At 43.8% G+C, this 20,351-nt stretch overlaps 1 protein-coding gene across 1 annotated transcript in view; it reads right to left on the bottom strand.

Moving 5' to 3' along the window:
- LOC117972030 (butyrophilin subfamily 1 member A1-like) overlaps positions 1-19,999 on the bottom strand; it is a 52,418-nt gene extending 32,419 nt beyond the window's left edge. The window contains exons 1-3 of the mRNA XM_059035686.1: positions 19,888-19,999; positions 2,795-2,871; positions 2,248-2,595 (exon numbers count right to left, since the gene is read on the bottom strand). Coding sequence (XP_058891669.1) covers positions 2,248-2,595; positions 2,795-2,871; positions 19,888-19,991 — 529 coding nt within the window. The 5' untranslated portion in view covers positions 19,992-19,999. The remainder of the gene's footprint in view (positions 1-2,247; positions 2,596-2,794; positions 2,872-19,887) is intronic.
- Positions 20,000-20,351: the final 352 nt, after the last annotated feature.

The following is a 20,351-nucleotide window of genomic DNA, read 5'->3' as shown; positions in this document are numbered from 1 at the left end:
CCAGCTCCACTGTATTATATTATGAGTTACTGTGTCAGTGCTGACATATCCAGTCCTGTGAGGATCCCAGCTCCCCTGTATTATATTATGAGTTACTGTGTCAGTGCTGACATATCCAGTCCTGTGAGGATCCCAGCTCCCCTGTATTATATTATGAGTTACTGTGTCAGTGCTGACATATCCAGTCCTGTGAGGATCCCAGCTCCACTGTATTATATTATGAGTTACTGTGTCAGTGCTGACATATCCAGTCCTGTGAGGATCCCAGCTCCCCTGTATTATATTATGAGTTACTGTGTCAGTGCTGACATATCCAGTCCTGTGAGGATCCCAGCTCCCCTGTATTATATTATGAGTTACTGTGTCAGTGCTGACATATCCAGTCCTGTGAGTATCCCAGCTCCACTGTATTATATTGAGTTACTGTGTCAGTGCTGACATATCCAGTCCTGTGAGGATCCCAGCTCCCCTGTATTATATTATGAGTTACTGTGTCAGTGCTGACATATCCAGTCCTGTGAGGATCCCAGCTCCCCTGTATTATATTATGAGTTACTGTGTCAGTGCTGACATATCCAGTCCTGTGAGGATCCCAGCTCCCCTGTATTATATTATGAGTTACTGTGTCAGTGCTGACATATCCAGTCCTGTGAGTATCCCAGCTCCACTGTATTATATTGAGTTACTGTGTCAGTGCTGACATATCCAGTCCTGTGAGGATCCCAGCTCCCCTGTATTATATTATGAGTTACTGTGTCAGTGCTGACATATCCAGTCCTGTGAGGATCCCAGCTCCCCTGTATTATATTATGAGTTACTGTGTCAGTGCTGACATATCCAGTCCTGTGAGGATCCCAGCTCCCCTGTATTATATTATGAGTTACTGTGTCAGTGCTGACATATCCAGTCCTGTGAGTATCCCAGCTCCACTGTATTATATTGAGTTACTGTGTCAGTGCTGACATATCCAGTCCTGTGAGGATCCCAGCTCCCCTGTATTATATTATGAGTTACTGTGTCAGTGCTGACATATCCAGTCCTGTGAGTATCCCAGCTCCACTGTATTATATTGAGTTACTGTGTCAGTGCTGACATATCCAGTCCTGTGAGGATCCCAGCTCCCCTGTATTATATTATGAGTTACTGTGTCAGTGCTGACATATCCAGTCCTGTGAGTATCCCAGCTCCACTGTATTATATTATGCCCTATGAAAGGGCTCTAGGGGAGGCGGTCGTATGTACTGTATGCACGTCACACTTCACAGATTGCTCTATATATCAGAGAACTGCTCAATCGATTGTCGTGAAACTTGGTATTAACATTATTAAGAAAAGGTTATTGAGAATATCAGATTGTGAGGGTGTAGGGGGAGTCTGTGTTTCTGTTCAGCATTCTGTCTGCATGTCACACTGACATGTTTGTAACTTGGTAATTCATATTCTATACTGTTCTGTACATACTGTTGGTTAATATCATGGTTTGGCAATGTGCCCCACCCCTGTGTGCATTTGTGTGTTATATGTTGTATGTAGTGTGTAAATGTTGGTGTATTGTAGTTGCTGCACGGGATATAAATGGGTGTGTGTAGCACGAGTTATTTAAAATGTATAATTGTATTTAGGCACGGGAATTTAAAGTACTTAATATGTGAGCACGGGGTTTTCACAGATTAGTTCACGTGCTGGGATTCAAGTGAATAATTAATTGGTAATTAAATCCCAGCACAATTGTATATATCGATGCATATCTCATTCACTCGGGGTTGTGTGTTCGGTGAGTAGTGAACGGGAGAGAGAGGAGAAGAAATAAAGTTAAAGATAAACTATTGCTATTGTGTGCTGGTAGGAACAGCATGATACTTGTTTGTTTATTTTTACTCACCGTGTTTGTTTGTCTGTTAGTCCACTGTTTGTTTAAGTGTTAGTCCGTTTTGTTTGTCTATTTATTTTGGCGTAAAGTGCCATGTCCTGTTTTCTGTTTTGTTCAACCTTTTTATTTTCTGTGTGTTATTAAAACACTGAGCGCAACAGCATCTCAGATTCACTCAGCACTACTGTCTGTCTGTGTACTCCTTTCTGGTCTGACATCATCACTAAAGCCAGCCTGTCACACATGGTCATCAACTTGTTCAGCATACTGAAAGTCTAGATTATTTAATTTACAGCCGTGATGAGTTTTGTAATGAAGAGACAAGAGCTGGTAATACATTAGTAGTGGGTTCAAAGTGTGTATCAAACATTACTGACCTGCAACTATCACTTCAGTCTGTCCTTCTTCATACTGACTTCCATCATCAGCTAAGCAGGTATAGATGCCTCTATCAGAGGGCCGGAGGTGTTTCAGATGCAGAGAGAGATCACCTATCTGCAGTGCTAAGGGAGGGAGAGCAGTGCGGCCCTGGTAAGCTCTGTCCTGTGTTCCTAGAATATTCTTTTGGAAACTATATAAATGGACTGGTTTTTCAAATGCATCCTTGAACCACCTCACTTCCATGTCCACAGCACTGACTCTGGATGAAATGTGACAGGGCAGGATGACATCATCACCAGGATCAGCAGTGACAGGCTGATCAGAGCCAACGACAGTCCATGCATCTGAGAAAGAGAAGACAAGGTAAAGCAATTGCAAACAAATATGCTGTTTCTCAAAACAGGACTCTAGTATTAGAAATAGTTGAGAGCTATTAGCTAAGTTCTGTGAGCCCATACATCGATCCAGGCAGCTATATACAGGGCCCTGGAAATAAGAGGGAGCATCTCAATGGATCAGTTTCACTTCTACAGTCCCTCTCACCTCTCTGTGTAGAAACAGCTGGTAGCAAACTCAAGACAATGAGACAGGTCCTCCCCAGGAATCTCATCTTCATTTCCCTGGAAAACAACAATGAAAGATATCTTAGTTAAAGCTGTGTGACACTAACAAACCAAACACAATCTGCAATCAGATTATTAATATCAGGGATCACATTCATCGGGATGGTTCTTATTTGAATGTTCAGCTGCCTTCAAAACTGTTGGTTAAGCCTTTACTCAAAAAATCCAATTTAGATTGTAATCTAACTTGTCATTCTTAGCTAAGGTTCTTGAAGGTAGTCATCAATCCACTCAACAGATTTCTGGATTGTAGCAATGTTCTTGAGAAGTTCAGTCAGGGTTTCGATCTGCTCATAGTACAGAGGCTGCCCTTGTCAGAGTGGTGAATGACTTACTGATGAGTGCAGACTCTAACTCTATATCCATTGTGGTTCTGTTACACCTCAGTGATACTGTGGATCAGGACATTTTAATTGAGCATCTTAAAAGCTGGGCTGGCCTGACTGGAACTGTTCTAAACTGGTTTAAGTCATATCTAACAGACAGTACACTGCTTCTTTAGGGGAGTCTGTATCAGGATTATCTGCTATTACGCTCCAGCTCATCCAGAACTCTGCTGCCCGCCTGGTGTTCTCTCTGCCTCGCTTCGCCCACGCTACTCCACTACTCCGCTCGCTCCACTGGCTCCCGATCACCGCTCGCATCCAGTTCAAGACTCTTGTACTAGCCTACAGATGACTTGACCAGACTGCACCCAGCTACCTCCAGACCCTCATCTCTCCCTACAACCCCACTCGACCTCTCCGCTCCGCCTGCACTAGAAGACTAGCTCTTCCTCCGCTACGCTCCCCTGCCTCCAGAGCCCGCTCCTTCTCCACCCTTGCTCCGCAGTGGTGGAATGACCTTCCTACAGATGTCAGGACTACCCAGTCCCTGACCACATTCCTGCGCCTCCTTAAGACTCACCTCTTCAAAGAGCACCTGTAGAACTCCTCTGTTTGTATCCTGGGACACTATCACCCTTCATGTAAATGTGCTTTATTTTGCTCTTATCTGCCCCCTATTTTACTGCATTTAATCCTGTACTTCAGAATACTGTAATCTGCCAAGTGCTTAACCTGTAGTACTTTGTACTTAATCATATCCTGATGTAACTATCACTATTATCTGCTGTATTATTGAATTGTGGTTTGTCACACTTATACTTTGCTTGAACAAAAGTTATTGTATTTCTTGCTCTTATTGTATTACTTGTATTGTAACACTTGAAATGTATTTGCTTACGATTGTAAGTCGCCCTGGATAAGGGCGTCTGCTAAGAAATAAATAATAATAATAATAATAATAATAATAATACTTGTGGTGTCCCCCAGGGCTCTATTCTTGGTCCCATATTATTTTCTTTGTAACATATGGATAGATCTAAATAATACTACTGTGCATCACACAGACATTCTTGCAATGCCCCTGAACGGAAAGTGATAATCAGACTCAAATCCATACATTACAAAAAATACTGGCTGGTTCAGTGTGTATTAGCAGAGGTAAAAAAGAATACTGGCTGGTTCAGTGTGTATTAGCAGAGGTAAAAAAAAGAATACTGGCTGGTTCAGTGTGTATTAGCAAAGGTAAAAAAAGAATACTGGCTGGTTCAGTGTGTATTAGCAGAGGTAATACCATCTGGAGCTCCACTCTCAAGCTCCACTGTCCCCAGAACCTCTCGATTGTATTACTCCCTGGTAATACACACTGAACCAGCCAGCATTCTATTACTCACAGAACCAGCCAGTATTCTATTACACACTGACCCAGCCAGCATTCTATTACACACTGACCCAGCCAGCATTCTATTACACACTGAACCAGACAGTATTCTATTACACACTGAACCAGACAGTATTCTATTACACACTGAACCAGACAGTATTCTATTATTCACTGAACCAGACAGTATTCTATTACACACTGAACCAGACAGTATTCTATTACTCACTGAACCAGCCAGTATTCTATTACACACTGACCCAGCCAGTATTCTATTACACACTGAACCAGCCAGCATTCTATTTATATACGCTACCATTGGTAACAGTGTGACTCTTCACTGTTATGCTGAGGACACACTGCTGTGTGTGTCTTTGAAACCTGGTGACACCGCTGCTATTTCAACCTTACTAGTGAGGCGGAAATCAGAAGTTGGATGTCTCAAAATGTCTTGCTATTGTGCTCCAGTTATGTCCACTACAATACCCTCCATCAAGTAAGGAGACAGTACTGGGACATCAGGTTTGTGTTGGTGGAAAAATAGCTTTTATTTGTTTGCATGGAGAATTAGGCTGCAATATCGCTCTAAGTCTTGATAGTATTATGTGGTACCGGCCCCACAGTCATGCATCTTATTAAGTGTCAGTGACAGAGGTGGAGGTCCTTAACTGGCAGATAATGAATGACCTGTGGGGAGGTTCAGGGGGTTCACAGTCAAATCATCCCAAAACAAGGTCGGTCTGAGCACTGTCAGACGCAAGTGAAATCAACTGGGATTACAGTGAAATCAGAGGTAAGTCCGGTCAGACCACTGATGAATAATAATCACCATCATCAGCGACCAGGTCCGACAATGGACCGCAAAGGGTTAAAACTGCTGAAATAATAACAACAGTTATTAGGGGTAATAAGATAATTAACAGCTAGTTAACCCCTTGGCCAGAGTATAAGAACCTGCAGCTGTCCGTGCTGCAGAGTGGAGTGTACAGAGGAGAGTACTGGGAGCGGAGAGAGCGAGGAGAGAGAAAAACTAGATTTAAAAACGACTGCTAAACAGTATTTGTTTATTCGTTTGGCCCTTGTGCCTTTTTGTTTTGTGTTTTGTTGATTGTTTAAATCTTTTGTTTTGTTTATTTATTTATTAAATACGCTGAGTGCAGTAGCATTCAGCTTCACCCGCCCATCCACTGTTTTGGTTCTGTTACTTCCTGGTCCGTGACATCACCACACCTCACCACTGCAAGCCAGCCTGCCACATATAGTGTCCTGCGTGGGACAAACAATGCCTCCAGGAGCCGAACCAGGAAAGGAAAGGACTTTTTTTTTTGTTTTTTTCAAATAATGTTTTTTGTGTTGAAAAAAAAAAAAAAAAAAAAAAAATGGGATGGAAGGAAGACTGAGAGGTGAAGGACAGGGAGGAGGAGTGTCGCCTAATGGCCAGACACCCAGGGAGATATAGCCAGCCATCGGAGGTGTGACCCCTCTGCGACCAGAAGCATCGATTTGCCAACTGTCCCTTCCGCTATTATGAAGAGGAGGAACTAGCGCTCAGAGGGGGGGAGCCCGAGCATCTAGCGCCCAGAAGGGGGGAGCGCGAGCTTCCAGCGCCCAGAAGGGGGGAGCGCGAGCACCCAGAAGGGGGGAGCGCGAGCATCCAGCACCCAGAAGTGGGGAGCCCGTGCATCCAGCGCCCAGAGGGGGGTTGCCCGTGCATCTAGCGCCCAGAGGAGGGGAACCTGTGCATCCAGCGCCCAGAGGGGGGGAGCCTGTGCATCCAGCGCCCAGAGGGGGGGAGCCCGTGCATCCAGCGCCCAGAGGGGGGGAGCCCATGCATCCAGCGCCCAGAGGGGGGGAGCCCGTGCATCCAGCGCCCAGAGGGGGGGAGCCCGTGCATCCAGATCCCAGAGGGGGGGAACCCGTGCATCCAGCGCCCAGAGGGGGGGAGCCTGTGCATCCAGCGCCCAGGCCTCCAGCGGCAGAGGAAGAATACCTGCTGCCTCTGCCTCCACCAGGAGCAGAGCAGCAAGAGCTGCGTCTGTCTCCGCCACCTTCACCGCCAGGAGCAGAGCAGCAGGAGCTGCCTCTGCCTCCGCCACCTCCACCAGCAAAGGGTGAATGCCTGCTGGTTCCGCCTCAGCCGCCGTGGGAGGACTGCTTGCCCCTCCCACCTCCACCAGCCGAGGGTGAATGCCTGCTGGTTCCGCCTCAAGCGCCGTGGGAGGACAGCTTGCCCCTCCCACCTCCACCAGCAGAGGGTGAATGCCTGCTGGTTCTGCCTCAACCGCCGTGGGAGGACTGCTTGCCCCTCCCACCTCCACCAGCAGAGGGTGAATACCTGCTGGTTCCACATCCACCGTCATGGGAAGGACTGCTCCTGCCCTGCCTCACACCGCCCAGGGATGCCTGCTTCGCACTGCCCAAGGATGCCTGCTTCGCACCGCCCAAGGATGCCTGCTTCGCATCGCCTGGGGCTGCCTGTTGCTCCGCATCGCCTGGGGCTGCCTGTTGCTCCGCATCGCCTGGAGAGCCACCAGTTACAGGGTACGAGGGAGAAGTGGAGCTCCCGCTGCCACCTCCATGGCCAGGGGCTCCCCTCCCGAGTTCGCCTCCCGAGGGTCCGCTGCTGCTGCCGTCGCCTCCCGAGGGTCCTGTTTTGCCTGGGGTCGCTACCAGTCCTGCCATGCAGCAGGAAATACTATGGCTGGAACCCCATGAAGGGGAGCTGCCGGCCACGAAGAAGGGGGGGGGAGGTCAGGAAACAAGCTCCCCCAGCCGCACTTTCGCGGCATGAAATACTGTGGTTGGAGCCCCATGAAGGGCAGCTGCCAGCCATGAAGAAGGGGGGAGGTAGGGAGACCAGCTCCCCCCGCAGCAATTTCGCTGCAGGAGAATGGGTGGCCGGAGCCCCACGGAGGGGAGCTGCCGGCCATGAAGAAGGGGGGGCAGGTCTGGAGACCACCCCCAAAATTTTTCTGGCCGGAGGAGCCGGCCTGTGCTTGGTCCACTGGGATGCTACAGTTGTTTGGGTGGGAGGAGGACATCCCACCGTGGCCGCCACCTTTGGCCCGTTGCTGCCCCTGTTCCTGAGCAGGGACTGCTAGCCGGGACTTTGGGGACTAAGGGGGGAGGTGGCCGAAAAGGTCATGTGTGCTGCGCACAAGGGGGGGCATGTGTGGCGGAGTGTCCCGTCCCTATTTATTATTATTTGTATTTGTTTGCGGCGCGGATAAAAGCGCCGCGTCTTTTGTTATTGTTTTTGTATATTTAAAAACCCGTGAGGATGCGTGGCTGATCAGCTACTGATTATTTAACTAGCTGACAGCTGACATAAGATAATTAACAGCTAGTTAACCCCTCGGCCAGAGTATAAGAACCTGCAGCTGTCCGTGCTGCAGAGTGGAGTGTACAGAGGAGCGTACTGGGAGCGGAGAGAGCAAGGAGAAAAAAAAACTAGATTTAAAAACGACTGCTAAACAGTATTTGTTTATTCGTTTGGCCCTTGTGCCTGTTTGTTTTGTGTTTTGTTGATTGTTTCAATCTTTTGTTTTGTTTATTTATTTATTAAATATGCTGAGTGCAGTAGCATTCAGCTTCACCCACTCATCCACTGTTTTGGTTCTGTTACTTCCTGGTCCGTGACGTCACCACACCTCACCACTGCAAGCCAGCCTGCCACAAAAGCCATATACTTTTGAGTATTAAAATACACATCCTCCTCTCTCGATTGCGATTTGCCTGGATAGTATTTTAATATAGGAGCTGTATCCATCATGTTTCAAATTGTGTACAACAGGGCTGAGTTGCACCAGCTATGCGCAAGTTCTTACTTAGCTTAGTTATAGCGTAGGTCTTTACTAACTTTGGTTTTACACATTACTACATTTACACGGGTTGCATCAGGTAAGATAGTTATAATAAGGCTTAGTTGTTACTTAAATTTTACGCATAACTTTGGGTAGGTGTAAGCCAGTGGTGCACAACTCTGTCCTGGAGGGCCGGTGTCCTGCAGGTTTTTATTCCAGCTGCACCCTAAACTACTTTATTGGACCTTATTAGAAGCTTAATTGGTACAATTAACTAATTTAGGGTATGGTTAGAACAAAAACCAGGACCCGAGTTGTGCACCACTGCTGTAAGCTGTTCATAGAATCACATTCCAAGATAGCACAGCGACTGTTACTACGTGAACTTCTGTTTGAAGATGACTGTGTTCAAAGTTTTCGGTGTCAGCGTATGTTGTGAGACCGCACATCCTCTTGACAATACAATGATATTGACCTTTATGCCCGTTTTAGATTTAGACGTGAGCATATTTTGTAGATCACTGATGAACTCAAAAGTAACATAAAACATTCACCTTCCAGAAATGGAGTGCTTCCTCCATCTCTCCAGGTTTACAGGTGCATAAATCAGTCTGCAAAACAGTCAGTTTTGTTGCACTCTCTGTGTTGCAGAAGTATGTATACTTCCCCACTCATACTAAAAGACTGAATGAAACTCGTCGGAAGTTCTTTCAGATCGCTGGTTTTCCTGATGTTGTTGGCTGAATAGATAGGACGCATATACAAATCAAAACACCTCCCATGCATGAAGCAGAATACATAAATAGAAAGGGTTTCCACTCTCTGAATACACAAATTGTTTGCGATGCAGATTTGTTAATCGCGAATTGTGTTATAAAGTGGCCCGGATCCAAACATGACTACTTTATTCTGAAGCATTCAAATCTGCGGGATGAATTTGAAGTGGGGTCGATTTAAAGGGAAATTACTTGAGATTCAGGTTATCCATTGAGAAAGTGGTTAATGGTCCATTTTAGAACATCCTCAGTCGTCACCCCTCCTCGAGTCAATCCTCACCCCTCTGAGTCAATCCTCACCCCTCCTCGAGTCTATCCTCACCCCTCCGAGTCAGTCATCACCCCTCCTCGAGTCAGTCATCACCCCTCCTTGAGTCAGTCATCAGGGGTGAGGATTGACAACGCCTGCAGTCCTGCAGTCAAAGCTCGAGGTCCCAATTTCAGTTCTGGGAGGAAATGCACCAGTTAATGGGTGACCGGCCAGTGGCAGTGGCATTGGACCATTTACTGGAATCCTCATCCTCCCAGACGTCCTGTGAAATACCAGCCCCATCAATACAATATGGTAACTGCGCCAGCCATCATTTACTTTTCTAAACTAAAATATGCTACTGCGGTAAAGTTAGCTTGACGTTTGATATTCGTTTGATATTCGACTCAAGCTAACCCGACATGAATGAAAATGGCTGTATCTCGCCAACCACAGAAGCTAGAGTGCTCAAACCAACTTTAATTTAAAGGAGACCAATTGTGAATTGTTTCACAATCTCTGTTTGACATGTGAATCCTAAGAATAATTTCTGGAAAATAATAACATACCGCATATACGCACACTTAGCCTCAGCCATGCGTAAAAGGGCTTTATCCCCAACCACAGTAGCTAGAGCGTCCAAACCAACTTTAATGTGAAGAAGACCAATTGTGAATTGTTCCACAACCTCTCCTTTACATGTGAATCAAACAAATAAATTGTGAAAAACAATAGCATACAGCATATATGCACACAGCCTACCTGACATGCATAAAATGGCTTTATCTCCTCAACCACAGCAGCTACAGCGCTCAAACCAACTTTAATTTAAAGGATGCCAAATGTGAATTGTTCCACAGTCTGTGTTTTACCTGTGAAGCCTAAGAATAATTTGTGAATACAATAACATATCGCATATACAAACCACGGTCCCAGCGTCAATTAAAAGTGTTTGATATCCCCAACCACAGCAGCGAGCATTTTCAAAACAATTTTAATTTAATTTAAAGAAGACCAGTTGTGAATTGTTTCACAGCTTTTGTTTTACATGTGAATCCTAACAATAATTTGTGAAAAAACAAATGGTTGGGGATATCAAGCCATTTTACGCATGTCAGGCTAAGTGTGTGCGCATATGCGATATGTTTTGTTTTTCACATATTATTCTTAGGATTCACATGTAAAACAAAAGCTGTGAAGCAATTCACAACTGTTCTTCTTTAAATTAAAGTTGGTTTGAACGCTGTAGCTGCTGATCCAGGAGCATCGCCTGATGCGCCTGGAGTACAGAAGGATGTACCGTCTGATTGCACGCACCGCTGCCAGGCAGGATCGGCAATACAGCCAGCCACCTTTTGGAAAGGCTGGACCACGCTGATCAACAGCACCAAGAAGTGGTTGCATTGCACGCCGAATTTGAGAGAGGTCTGGGGTACCATCAGGAACCATCAGGAATGCTTTATGAATACAAAGAGGCTTCTTTTCAGAAACTCCTGCCTTTGTCTTTGTGATTGGGAAGCAGGGATTATATTATGATGGGTATTTCATTCTGTCAGAAACTCCTGTCTTTCACTTAGTGTGGTTGTGAACCTGCAGGTATTGAGACTGAACCTTTAATAAATAAATAAACCATGAGATACCAGTCTGAGTACAGTTGTTATTTCAGATAGTCTTGTACTTTCAAACCCTGATGAAGGCACTTTTGTGTCAAAACGTTGGTGATATGTTTTTATGAATTAGATACACATTTTTGTTGCGCAATCGAATGCGGTTAAATGGTTTTCTATACTGACTTACGGCTTCATCCTTGTGCACTTGCACCTCGTTTACTTCGGTGTGTGGACCCGTTTCTCCCTTTTTTGTTGAAGCTGTAACATGTTGCAAATTAATTTGACGTCAGCAATTAATTTAGAAAAGCATCCAGCCCCGTCCAACCCTCCCTCTCCTTTAACTTTAAACCAACAGGGTTTTGAGGAAAAGATTGAATAGATCTAACTTTTTTAAGTAATACCTTCCCATCACGTTAATAACACTGAACCTCATCGGCTTTGTAAAAAATAAATAAATCTGGAGATACCAATCTCAGATATTCTTGTATTGTTAGAGTGAAGCTGTAAGATGTTGCTGGCGTCCTGCCCAGCTCAGGCAGTGGGTTGGGCAGACATGCCTGAATGCTTCAGCACTGAAGCTCAAACCGGTTCCAGTGTTTGCTCTAGGACTTACAAACTGAGGGTCAATGTGGCCCCCACTCTAAATTTTAGGGGGACATTCTCTTCAGTGAGGGGGTCAATATGTTTAATGATTCAGAACCAACCACCATTTCTTATTTTTGTTTGTTTTAAATATGCCAGCAGACCGTTTACAGACCTTTTGTTTCTGAAGAACAAAAAATAAAACTGCAAAGCTATAGATACAACCAAGGTGTCTCTACACTACTCACTGTCACTTCTGGGGACAATATTGGGAAATGTGTCACAGTGACGCTCGTGTATCACTGAGTAGAGGATATTCATTGTACCAAATCACATTGGAACAGGGGTTTTCAATCTTTTTAAGCTGCGTACCCCTTTCCAAAAAATGTAGTCCACTGCGTACCCCATCTGAGATAGTCATAATAAAGTGAAAACAGAACAAAAGGTCTGTACAATAACATGATACAACAAAACGCACAAGCCTTGGAGTGTGTGATGGATACAATTATAAAAGTTACAGTATTTTAACAGAAAAAAAATATATATTATATTTACTTTTGGATAAAAATAGACCCTCAAACAGGTTTCTAGTTGTTGGAAACATCAACATCATTTTATTGTAATTACTAATTAATTAAAATCAACGAAGCCTCCGTGCTAAACTCAGTCACTCAGAAATGACATAGGACTATTCCATGATAGCAAATGGCAATCATGTATTTTTATTGATAATAAAATTACAGAAAAGGAGGCAAAGAAAAGTTCACTATCCACGCATCTCTACAGCTGACCTCATTACGAAAACATATTTGCATTTTTAAATTCTTGGCGACTCAAACGTACAGTACTGATGCTAATTAAAAAACAATAATAAAACGCTTACCTACCAGTGTGATGGATGTCCCTGCTTGTTACCACATAAATCACTGATGATGGCAGGGAAATTGGACAGAGCTTTAGTCGCAAGACATTTTGGGCGTTTTTAATCTCTGACGGTATTTCGTCTTGAATCGACCTTTGCTAGTAATGTACTAGTATTGAGCCAACAATCCATATTTGTTCACTGGATTGAAAGCTAAAAACTCTTACTCTCACACCAGACGTAACGGCTTGTCAAATTAGACTGCATGGCAATACTTCGGTTTCTGATTGGCCATACATTATGTATTTTGAAATGAACCAATAGTACTTAAGTTACAATAAACTTTAATCGGGTCATTGAAAAAAATAAATATCGATTTGCAGGCATGAACACATGAAATAAAATGAGTTAAAGGCTTTTAGTTTTTTAAAATATGTAATTTTTTTTGCAGTAACCGACCAACTGTTTATATGACATTTAAACAACAGGATTTATTTATAATGTACATATTTAATATGCAAATTAGTCATGTGTGCACTGAACGCTCTGTCACAGCACATCAGTCTGGTGTTAGCGATTAAACATTGATTACATGATAAAAGTTTGCACTAGATTGGGAAGTGGTACTAAGTAAAATGCGTTGTCTGCCATTTCAGAATTTTACTCGCGTACCCCAGTTTGAAAACGGCTGCATTAGAAGAAACCACATTACCAACAGATACAGTTTAATAGTCGTATTTAAATGCCATTGTTCTGACTGGTAAATTCTTACCTTCCAGCTGCCCCTTTATTTTGACAATTTCCATATAAAAAATTGCATTTTTTTGGACATTTTACATTCTTAGCCCCTAAGTAAATATTTTGGACAGTTTTCAAAACAATTTTTGCTTTATTTTTACAACACACGTTGATGTTGTTGACATGATAAATGCGTGTCTGCTACAGGTACTGTATTTAATTTTTTTCAAGGTTAAACGATGGCCCGTGTTACACAGAAAACAAAATAAAATGTGAAATATACAATATGTATTTCATTGGTTTTGTGAATTTGCTACATTTTAATACTGCACATAATGATATTTGAAAATGCTACTTACCAAAACCATGACTGCACGTGAACTGTATTACATAATAATTTCCTTTATTCCGATTCCAGTGGTGTTATCTCAATGCAAGACGTATTATATACAGTGCTGTATAAAGTCACATACACACACACACATATATATACTGTATATATATATATATATATATATATATTGTGATAAAGCTAGGGGTAGAGTCATTAATGGGAGGTATGCGAGGGCAAGTTTGCTGGCAAATTATGACCTCACATTACCGGAAGTAAGATGGCCGACCCGAGGGAAACTTCATTTCCCAGACCACCTCAAGACGGGAAATGATGTCACAGAATTAAAGATGAATCATCATAAAAAGCTACAGCCCACAACAGGTTAGTGAAGGAGTAAGGAGACAGCTCTGTGCTGGAGGAGAGTGAGTAGAGAGAAAAGTAAGTGCCTGTTAAATACCTGTTTGCCTGCGATTACCGACCTTGGATTGTTTGACTACCCGACTTTTGCCTGAACCTGAACTTTGCTGAGAACCCGTAACGTGTATCAAACCCTGCCTGTGTTTTGACCAGCCTTTGGATTGTGGAAAATAAATACATCAGGTGCCGCCCTGATTTATACCGTATTACTGTGTTGTGTAGAACTTTGTTTACGGATCTGCTACTGTTTATGTGAGCACGTTCGTACTTACCTCCGGACTTGCCACATATGGTGGAGAATGTGGGTAACGCTCTGTAAAAATTCACAGTAACAAATACGAGAACCAAGATGGCAGAATCCAAGATTCAACCGTCCCTACAGACCGGGTCAGCCTATTAAATTACCTGGGGGGGTAAGGACAATCGGCTACCGTGGGGCAAGAGAGTGATGGGGGACAGCTGGGAGGTGAAAACAGGGGCAGAGGAAGATGGAATCCCCCCTATGGCACGTGTGACCTGTTTTAAATGTTATAAACTGGGACATATAGTGGCTTATTGTCCCGAAAAGGACGAGCCTATGGACTGCAATGTGGGAGAGAAAGAGGATGATGCTGTGTATTATGCGTGTCCTGTTGTAGTTACCGCTGTAAATAGTGGCAAATTGAATCATCCACATGTATGTCCAGTTGAAGTAGAGGGGAAAGAGGTCACGGCCCTGCTTGATTCAGGAAGTAGGTTGACATTGGTAGCGGCAAACTTAGTGCCCACCTCCAAATTGGATAAAGGCCAAATGCTAAGCATCACATGTGTACATGGGGACACCCGCTCCTACCCGTCAGCTCTAGTCACCCTTAAAACATGAACTAGAGTACGAAGTAGTGGTGGTGCCTGACTTGCCGTACGATGTGATTCTTGGCAGGTACTTTCCTAACTTCGGTAAGTTAGGACCAAATAAAAATTCGGCCCCAGGAAAACAGATAAACAAGCAGGAGGCAACTTTGTTCCCTTCCTTAAAAATGGCAGATATGTCAGCAAAAAGTACTTCCCCGGTATGTGTGGGTGAGTCTGGATCTGAGACGGAACCAGAAACCGAGGAGGGGGAAGATGCACCAGCTCCAGAAGAAGCCAGTATCAGCGGGGTACAGCTTCTGAATGACCCAGGTCTCACGGAGATAGAGAATCTGGAGCTGGGGGACGTTGAACCCCACCCTGGTAACTTCAGGACGGCTCAGATTCAGGACCTCACCCTACAAAATGCCAGAGTGAATATTAAGAGGGTAGATGGGAAAATTATGGAAGGGATTGAAGGAGAGATAACCTATCCATATTTCGCTATAAAGAAGGGATTGCTTTACAGGGTGGACAACAGGGATAGAGGAAATAGAACAGTTGTTGGTCCTGTACAGATATCGGGCAACTGTCTTGAGCTTAGCTCATGGGCACATTTTGGGAGGGCACTTGGGGGAGAAGAAGACCCGAGAATGACTTTTGCAGAGGTTCTATTGGCCCGGGGTGCACACTGCAGTCAGCAAGCATTGTGGGGATTGCCCGGAATGTCAGTTGACTGCTCCAAAGCCGGCTTTAAGGAGCCCCTTAATTCCCCTCCCCATTATTGAAACCCCATTTGAACGAGTGGCTATGGATCTGGTAGGTCCCTTACCAAAATCAGCTAGGGGACACTAGTATATTTTGGTAGCAATGGACTACGCAACCTGTTACCCAGAAGCCATACCCCTGCAAACCATGGCCACTAAAGGCATTGCCAAAGAGTTGTGGTTGATGTTTAGCCGGGTAGGATTGCCTAAAGAGATCTTGACGGATCACGGAACCCCCTTTATGTCCCGAGTACTCAAGGACCTGTGTACCCTTTTGAATATAAAATAACTAAGGACGTAAGGTATACCACCCCCAGACCAACGGTTTGGTGGAACGGTTTAACCACACTTTGAAATCTATGCTGCGCAAGGTAATAGATAAAGATGGAAAGAACTGGGACTGTATGTTACCTTATTTGATGTTTGCAATCCGGGACGTGCCCCAGGAGCCATTAGGCTTTTTGCCATTTGAGCTACTATACAGTAGACACCCGAGAGGTATCTTAGATATAGTCCAAGAGACCTGGGAACATGAGAACACCCCCTTTCACCGCATAATAGAGCACGTAAACACCATGCAGGAGAGAATAGCCACAGTCACTCCCACAGTACGAGAGCACTTACGATGAGCACAAGAACAACAGAGACACAGTTATAACAAACAAGCCACGATAAGAGTTTTTGCACCCGGGTATAAGGTCTTGGTGTTTGTACCCACGGTAGACTGCAAGGTGTTAGCCACATGGAGGGGCCCTTACAAGGTGGTGGAAAGGACAGGGGAAGTCAACTACAAGGTTAGACAGCCTGGTCGATGACCAGAGATTCAGATCTATCATGTAAATTTATTAAAACACTGGAGAGAAAAGGAAGTACTCTTAGCGTCAAGCACAGAGATAGTGTTGCCCACACCCGAGGTGAAGATAGTGGAAACACTAACCCCCTCACAGAAACACGATTTGAAGGTGTTTGAACACAGGAACCGCCAGGTCTTCTTGGGCGTACCAGATAGAACTCTCATGCTTCTCATGACATTGTATCACAGCCAGGGGCCAAGGTGTGTATGAGACCTTATAGAGTGCCGGAGGCCCGCCGCGCGGCTATAAAGGAGGAAGTTAAAAAATGTTAGTTGCGGGTGTTATTGAGGAGTCCTCTAGCAATTGGTCTAGCCCAACTGTCATGATGACAAAGCCTGACGGCTCCTGGCGCTTCTGCAATGACTGAACGAGGGTGAACGAAATATTGAAATTCGATGCTTACCCCATGCCCCGGATAGATGAGTTACTAGAGAGTATAGGAAAGACCCGATATATCACCACCTTAGACCTAGCCAAGGGATACTGGCAAATTCCTCTCCTGGAGCAAAAGAAAAGACAGCCTTTGCCACACCTGACGGGTTATATCAGTACACTGTAATGCCTTTTGGATTACGCAGTGCCCCCGCAACATTTCAAAGACTCATGGATAAGGTACTGAAACCCCACAGGGAATATGCTGCAGCCTACTTAGATGACATGGTAATACAGAGCCCGGATTGGGAGAGTGTGGCAGGATGGCTTGCAGTGGTGATGTCACGGACCAAGAAGTAACTGAACCAAAACAATGGATGGGCGGGTGAAACTGAACGCAACGGCGGTCAGCTGGATTTATTAAATAAACAAAACAATTTGAACAAAACAAAACAGAAACCAAAGGGCACGTTGGCCAAACAAATAAAGAGAAACAAGTATATCTAACTATAGCAATTATTTTTTGCTCTCCTTACTCGCTCTCCCGTGTTCTCCTGTACTCTCCTCTGTACACTCAACCCCCGCAGCACGGACTACTGCAGGTTCTTATACTCTGGCCGAGGGGTTAACTAGCTGTTAATTATCTTATTACCCCTCGGCCACAGTCTGCACGCGTTTGGTAAGGATGCGTGACTGTCAGCTAGTTAAATAATCAGTAGCTGATCAGCCACGCATCCTCACGAGGTTTTAAATTATAAATAACAAATACGCGGTGCTTTTATCTGCGCCGCAAACAATAATACAAATAATAATAAATAAATATATAGGGGCGGGACACTCCGCCACAGAGAGTCATTTACCCCGAGTCCAAGCTGTGTTAGATTCCATAAGGCAGGCTGGATTGACAGCCAATCCGGACAAATGCACCCTCGGAATGGAGGAGGCAAAGTATCTGGGATATGTGGTAGGAAGAGGGCTGATAAAACCTCAAGAGGCAAAAATAGCAGCTGATAAAAATTGGCCAAAACGTGTCAATAAAAAACAGATGAGGGCGTTCCTAAGGATTCATGGCTACAACAGGAGGTTTGTTCCAAATTATGCAACCATTGCGTATCCCTTGACTGAAATGACACGGGGAAGAGGGCCAATAGCGGTCAAGTGGACGGAGGAGGCCGAGCAGGCATTTGAGAAACTTAAGGAAGCCTTATTTAGCAGCCCAATATTAGTGATTCCGGACTTCAATAAGAAGAACATAAGAAAGTTTACAAACGAGAGGAGGCCATTCAGCCCATCTTGCTCGTTTGGTTGTTAGTAGCTTTTTGATCCCAGAATCTCATCAAGCAGCTTCTTGAAGGATCCCAGGGTGTCAGCTTCAACAACATTACTGGGGTGTTGGATCCAGACCCTCATAATTCTCTGTGTAAAAAAAGTGCCTCCTATTTTCTGCTCTGAATGCCCCTTTATCTAATCTCCATTTGTGACCCCTGGTCCTTGTTTCTTTTTTCAGGTCAAAAAAGTCCCCTGGGTCGACATTGTCTATACCTTTTAGGATTTTGAATGTTTGAATCAGATCACCACGTAGTCTTCTTTGTTCAAGACTAAACAGATTCAATTATTTTAGCCTGTCTACATACAACATGCCTTTTAAACCCGGGATAATTCTGGTTGCTCTTCTTTGCACTCTTTCTAGAGCAGCAATATCATTTTTGTAACGAGGTGAACAGAACTGAACACAATATTCTAGGTGAGGTCTTACTAATGCATTGTAAAGTTTTAACATTACTTCCCTTGATTTAAATTCAACACTTCTCACAATATATACACCTTGAGATCGCTGGTGGCTTCTCTATGCACTCACAGATGAAAGGGAGGTTTGTATGAAATGCAACTGGATAAAAATGTCAGACAAAACCCTAACAGACCTGACTGCAAAACAGACATTCCACAGCATTGTGTGCTGCAGGGGACAGGTTAATGGTTCCAATCTGGGGTATCGGCTGAGCCAGAGAGAAGCCCTTCTGAGGGACCAGGGAAGTGTGTAGTATTAGCTGAACCAGAGAGAATCCCTTCTGAGAATCCAGGGAAGTGTATACTTGTTCATTTTAATAAACTATCAAGTCCCTTTCTAAATCAAACTGCTTGTTTCTAGCACATGTGGTCTTGGGCACTGAAATCAAACCAACCAATGGAACCAGATTCTGCCACAGATCAAATGGTAAAATCAGGGGTCACAGTAAAATAATGAAATACAACCATCATTGTTAAAAACATACATTTCTTGCTATTCCATTTCTGAAGGTTTCAATGTATTTGTGTATTTTTTTAATGTTATTTTAGAGTGCTTAATGAGTCAGGTTGAGATCTGTAATTAAATTTAACAGTACCCATCACTTTGACCAGTGACCGAATGCAGCTTTTTGGTTTTAAGATGACAAAAGCATAACACATATGTGGTATACAACTGTATTGTATATTTCTCTACTTCAATTGTAAATCACAAAATCAACAATCCCTGTTACAGGCTATCCCTTATACAGATGCCATCCTGTGTACAGAACATTCACACAATTCAAAAGTGAACCCACTTGTTTTATGTGATTGTGTTTTGTGGAGATTCTTCATTAGCTGTGCTTTGTGGTCCTGTCTCACTAACTGCATATTATACAATAAGAGACACCCTACACACAACGTATTAACTTATACATGAACCCTACTGTTTCATTATGATTATCACTATCACATCTCAAACACTGCTTTCTGACTCCTCCTCACCACAAGTGCCAGAAATCAACATTTGGGTCATGTTACAGGAACATAAAATAACATTAAAATGACAGAATGCAGCCTTTGTCGATACAGGGTTTAGATTCTGTGGTTTCAACACGATCATTGTTGTGCTTTGTTTTTATTCACGAAATCTAGTTTCCTGTTAGTTTTATACTGTTCATGTGATTTTAATCCTATCTGAAAATAGGCCGTTGCTTTTGCTCTGGCTTCACAATATGCCCGGTTGTTCCTCTACAGGGAACAGGTTTCAAATCAATCAGCTGTAAAAAGTTTTTACATTTTAAGGTCCTTTCTACACATTTACTTAATAAAACAACATTGTAACTTACCTTTTAAAAGGTGTGAGTCCCACACAGCTTCTGAGTGTCAGGGTCTTGTTTTCAATGCTGTGTGTCTCTCTGTTGTGACTGTAGAAACTGAAAGCACAATCCATACAGGTGAACTAATAGCAAGTAATCCTGAAAGACCTGAATGTTAACTTTCTCTGTTTTAACTACAAAGCTAGGGGCAAGGTGGCACTGACACTACATTAATGATTTAGATTCCGGTATAGTAAGCAAACTTGTTAAATTTGCAGGCGACACAAAAATAGGAGGAGTGGCAAACACTGTTGCAGCAGCAAAGGTCATTCAAAATGATCTAGACAGCATTCAGAACTGGGCAGACACATGGCAAATGACATTTAATAGAGAAAAGTGTAATGTACTGCACGCAGGCAATAAAAATGTGCATTATAAATATCATATGGGAGATACTGAAATTGAAGAAGGAATCTATGAAAAAGACCTAGGAG

This window comes from Acipenser ruthenus, chromosome 13 (genome assembly GCF_902713425.1).
Source record: "Acipenser ruthenus chromosome 13, fAciRut3.2 maternal haplotype, whole genome shotgun sequence".
In the NCBI taxonomy this organism is placed as follows: Eukaryota; Metazoa; Chordata; class Actinopteri; order Acipenseriformes; family Acipenseridae; genus Acipenser; species Acipenser ruthenus.
The sequence above is the reverse complement of the archived record's forward strand: the minus strand, read 5'-3'. Positions and strand labels throughout refer to the sequence as shown.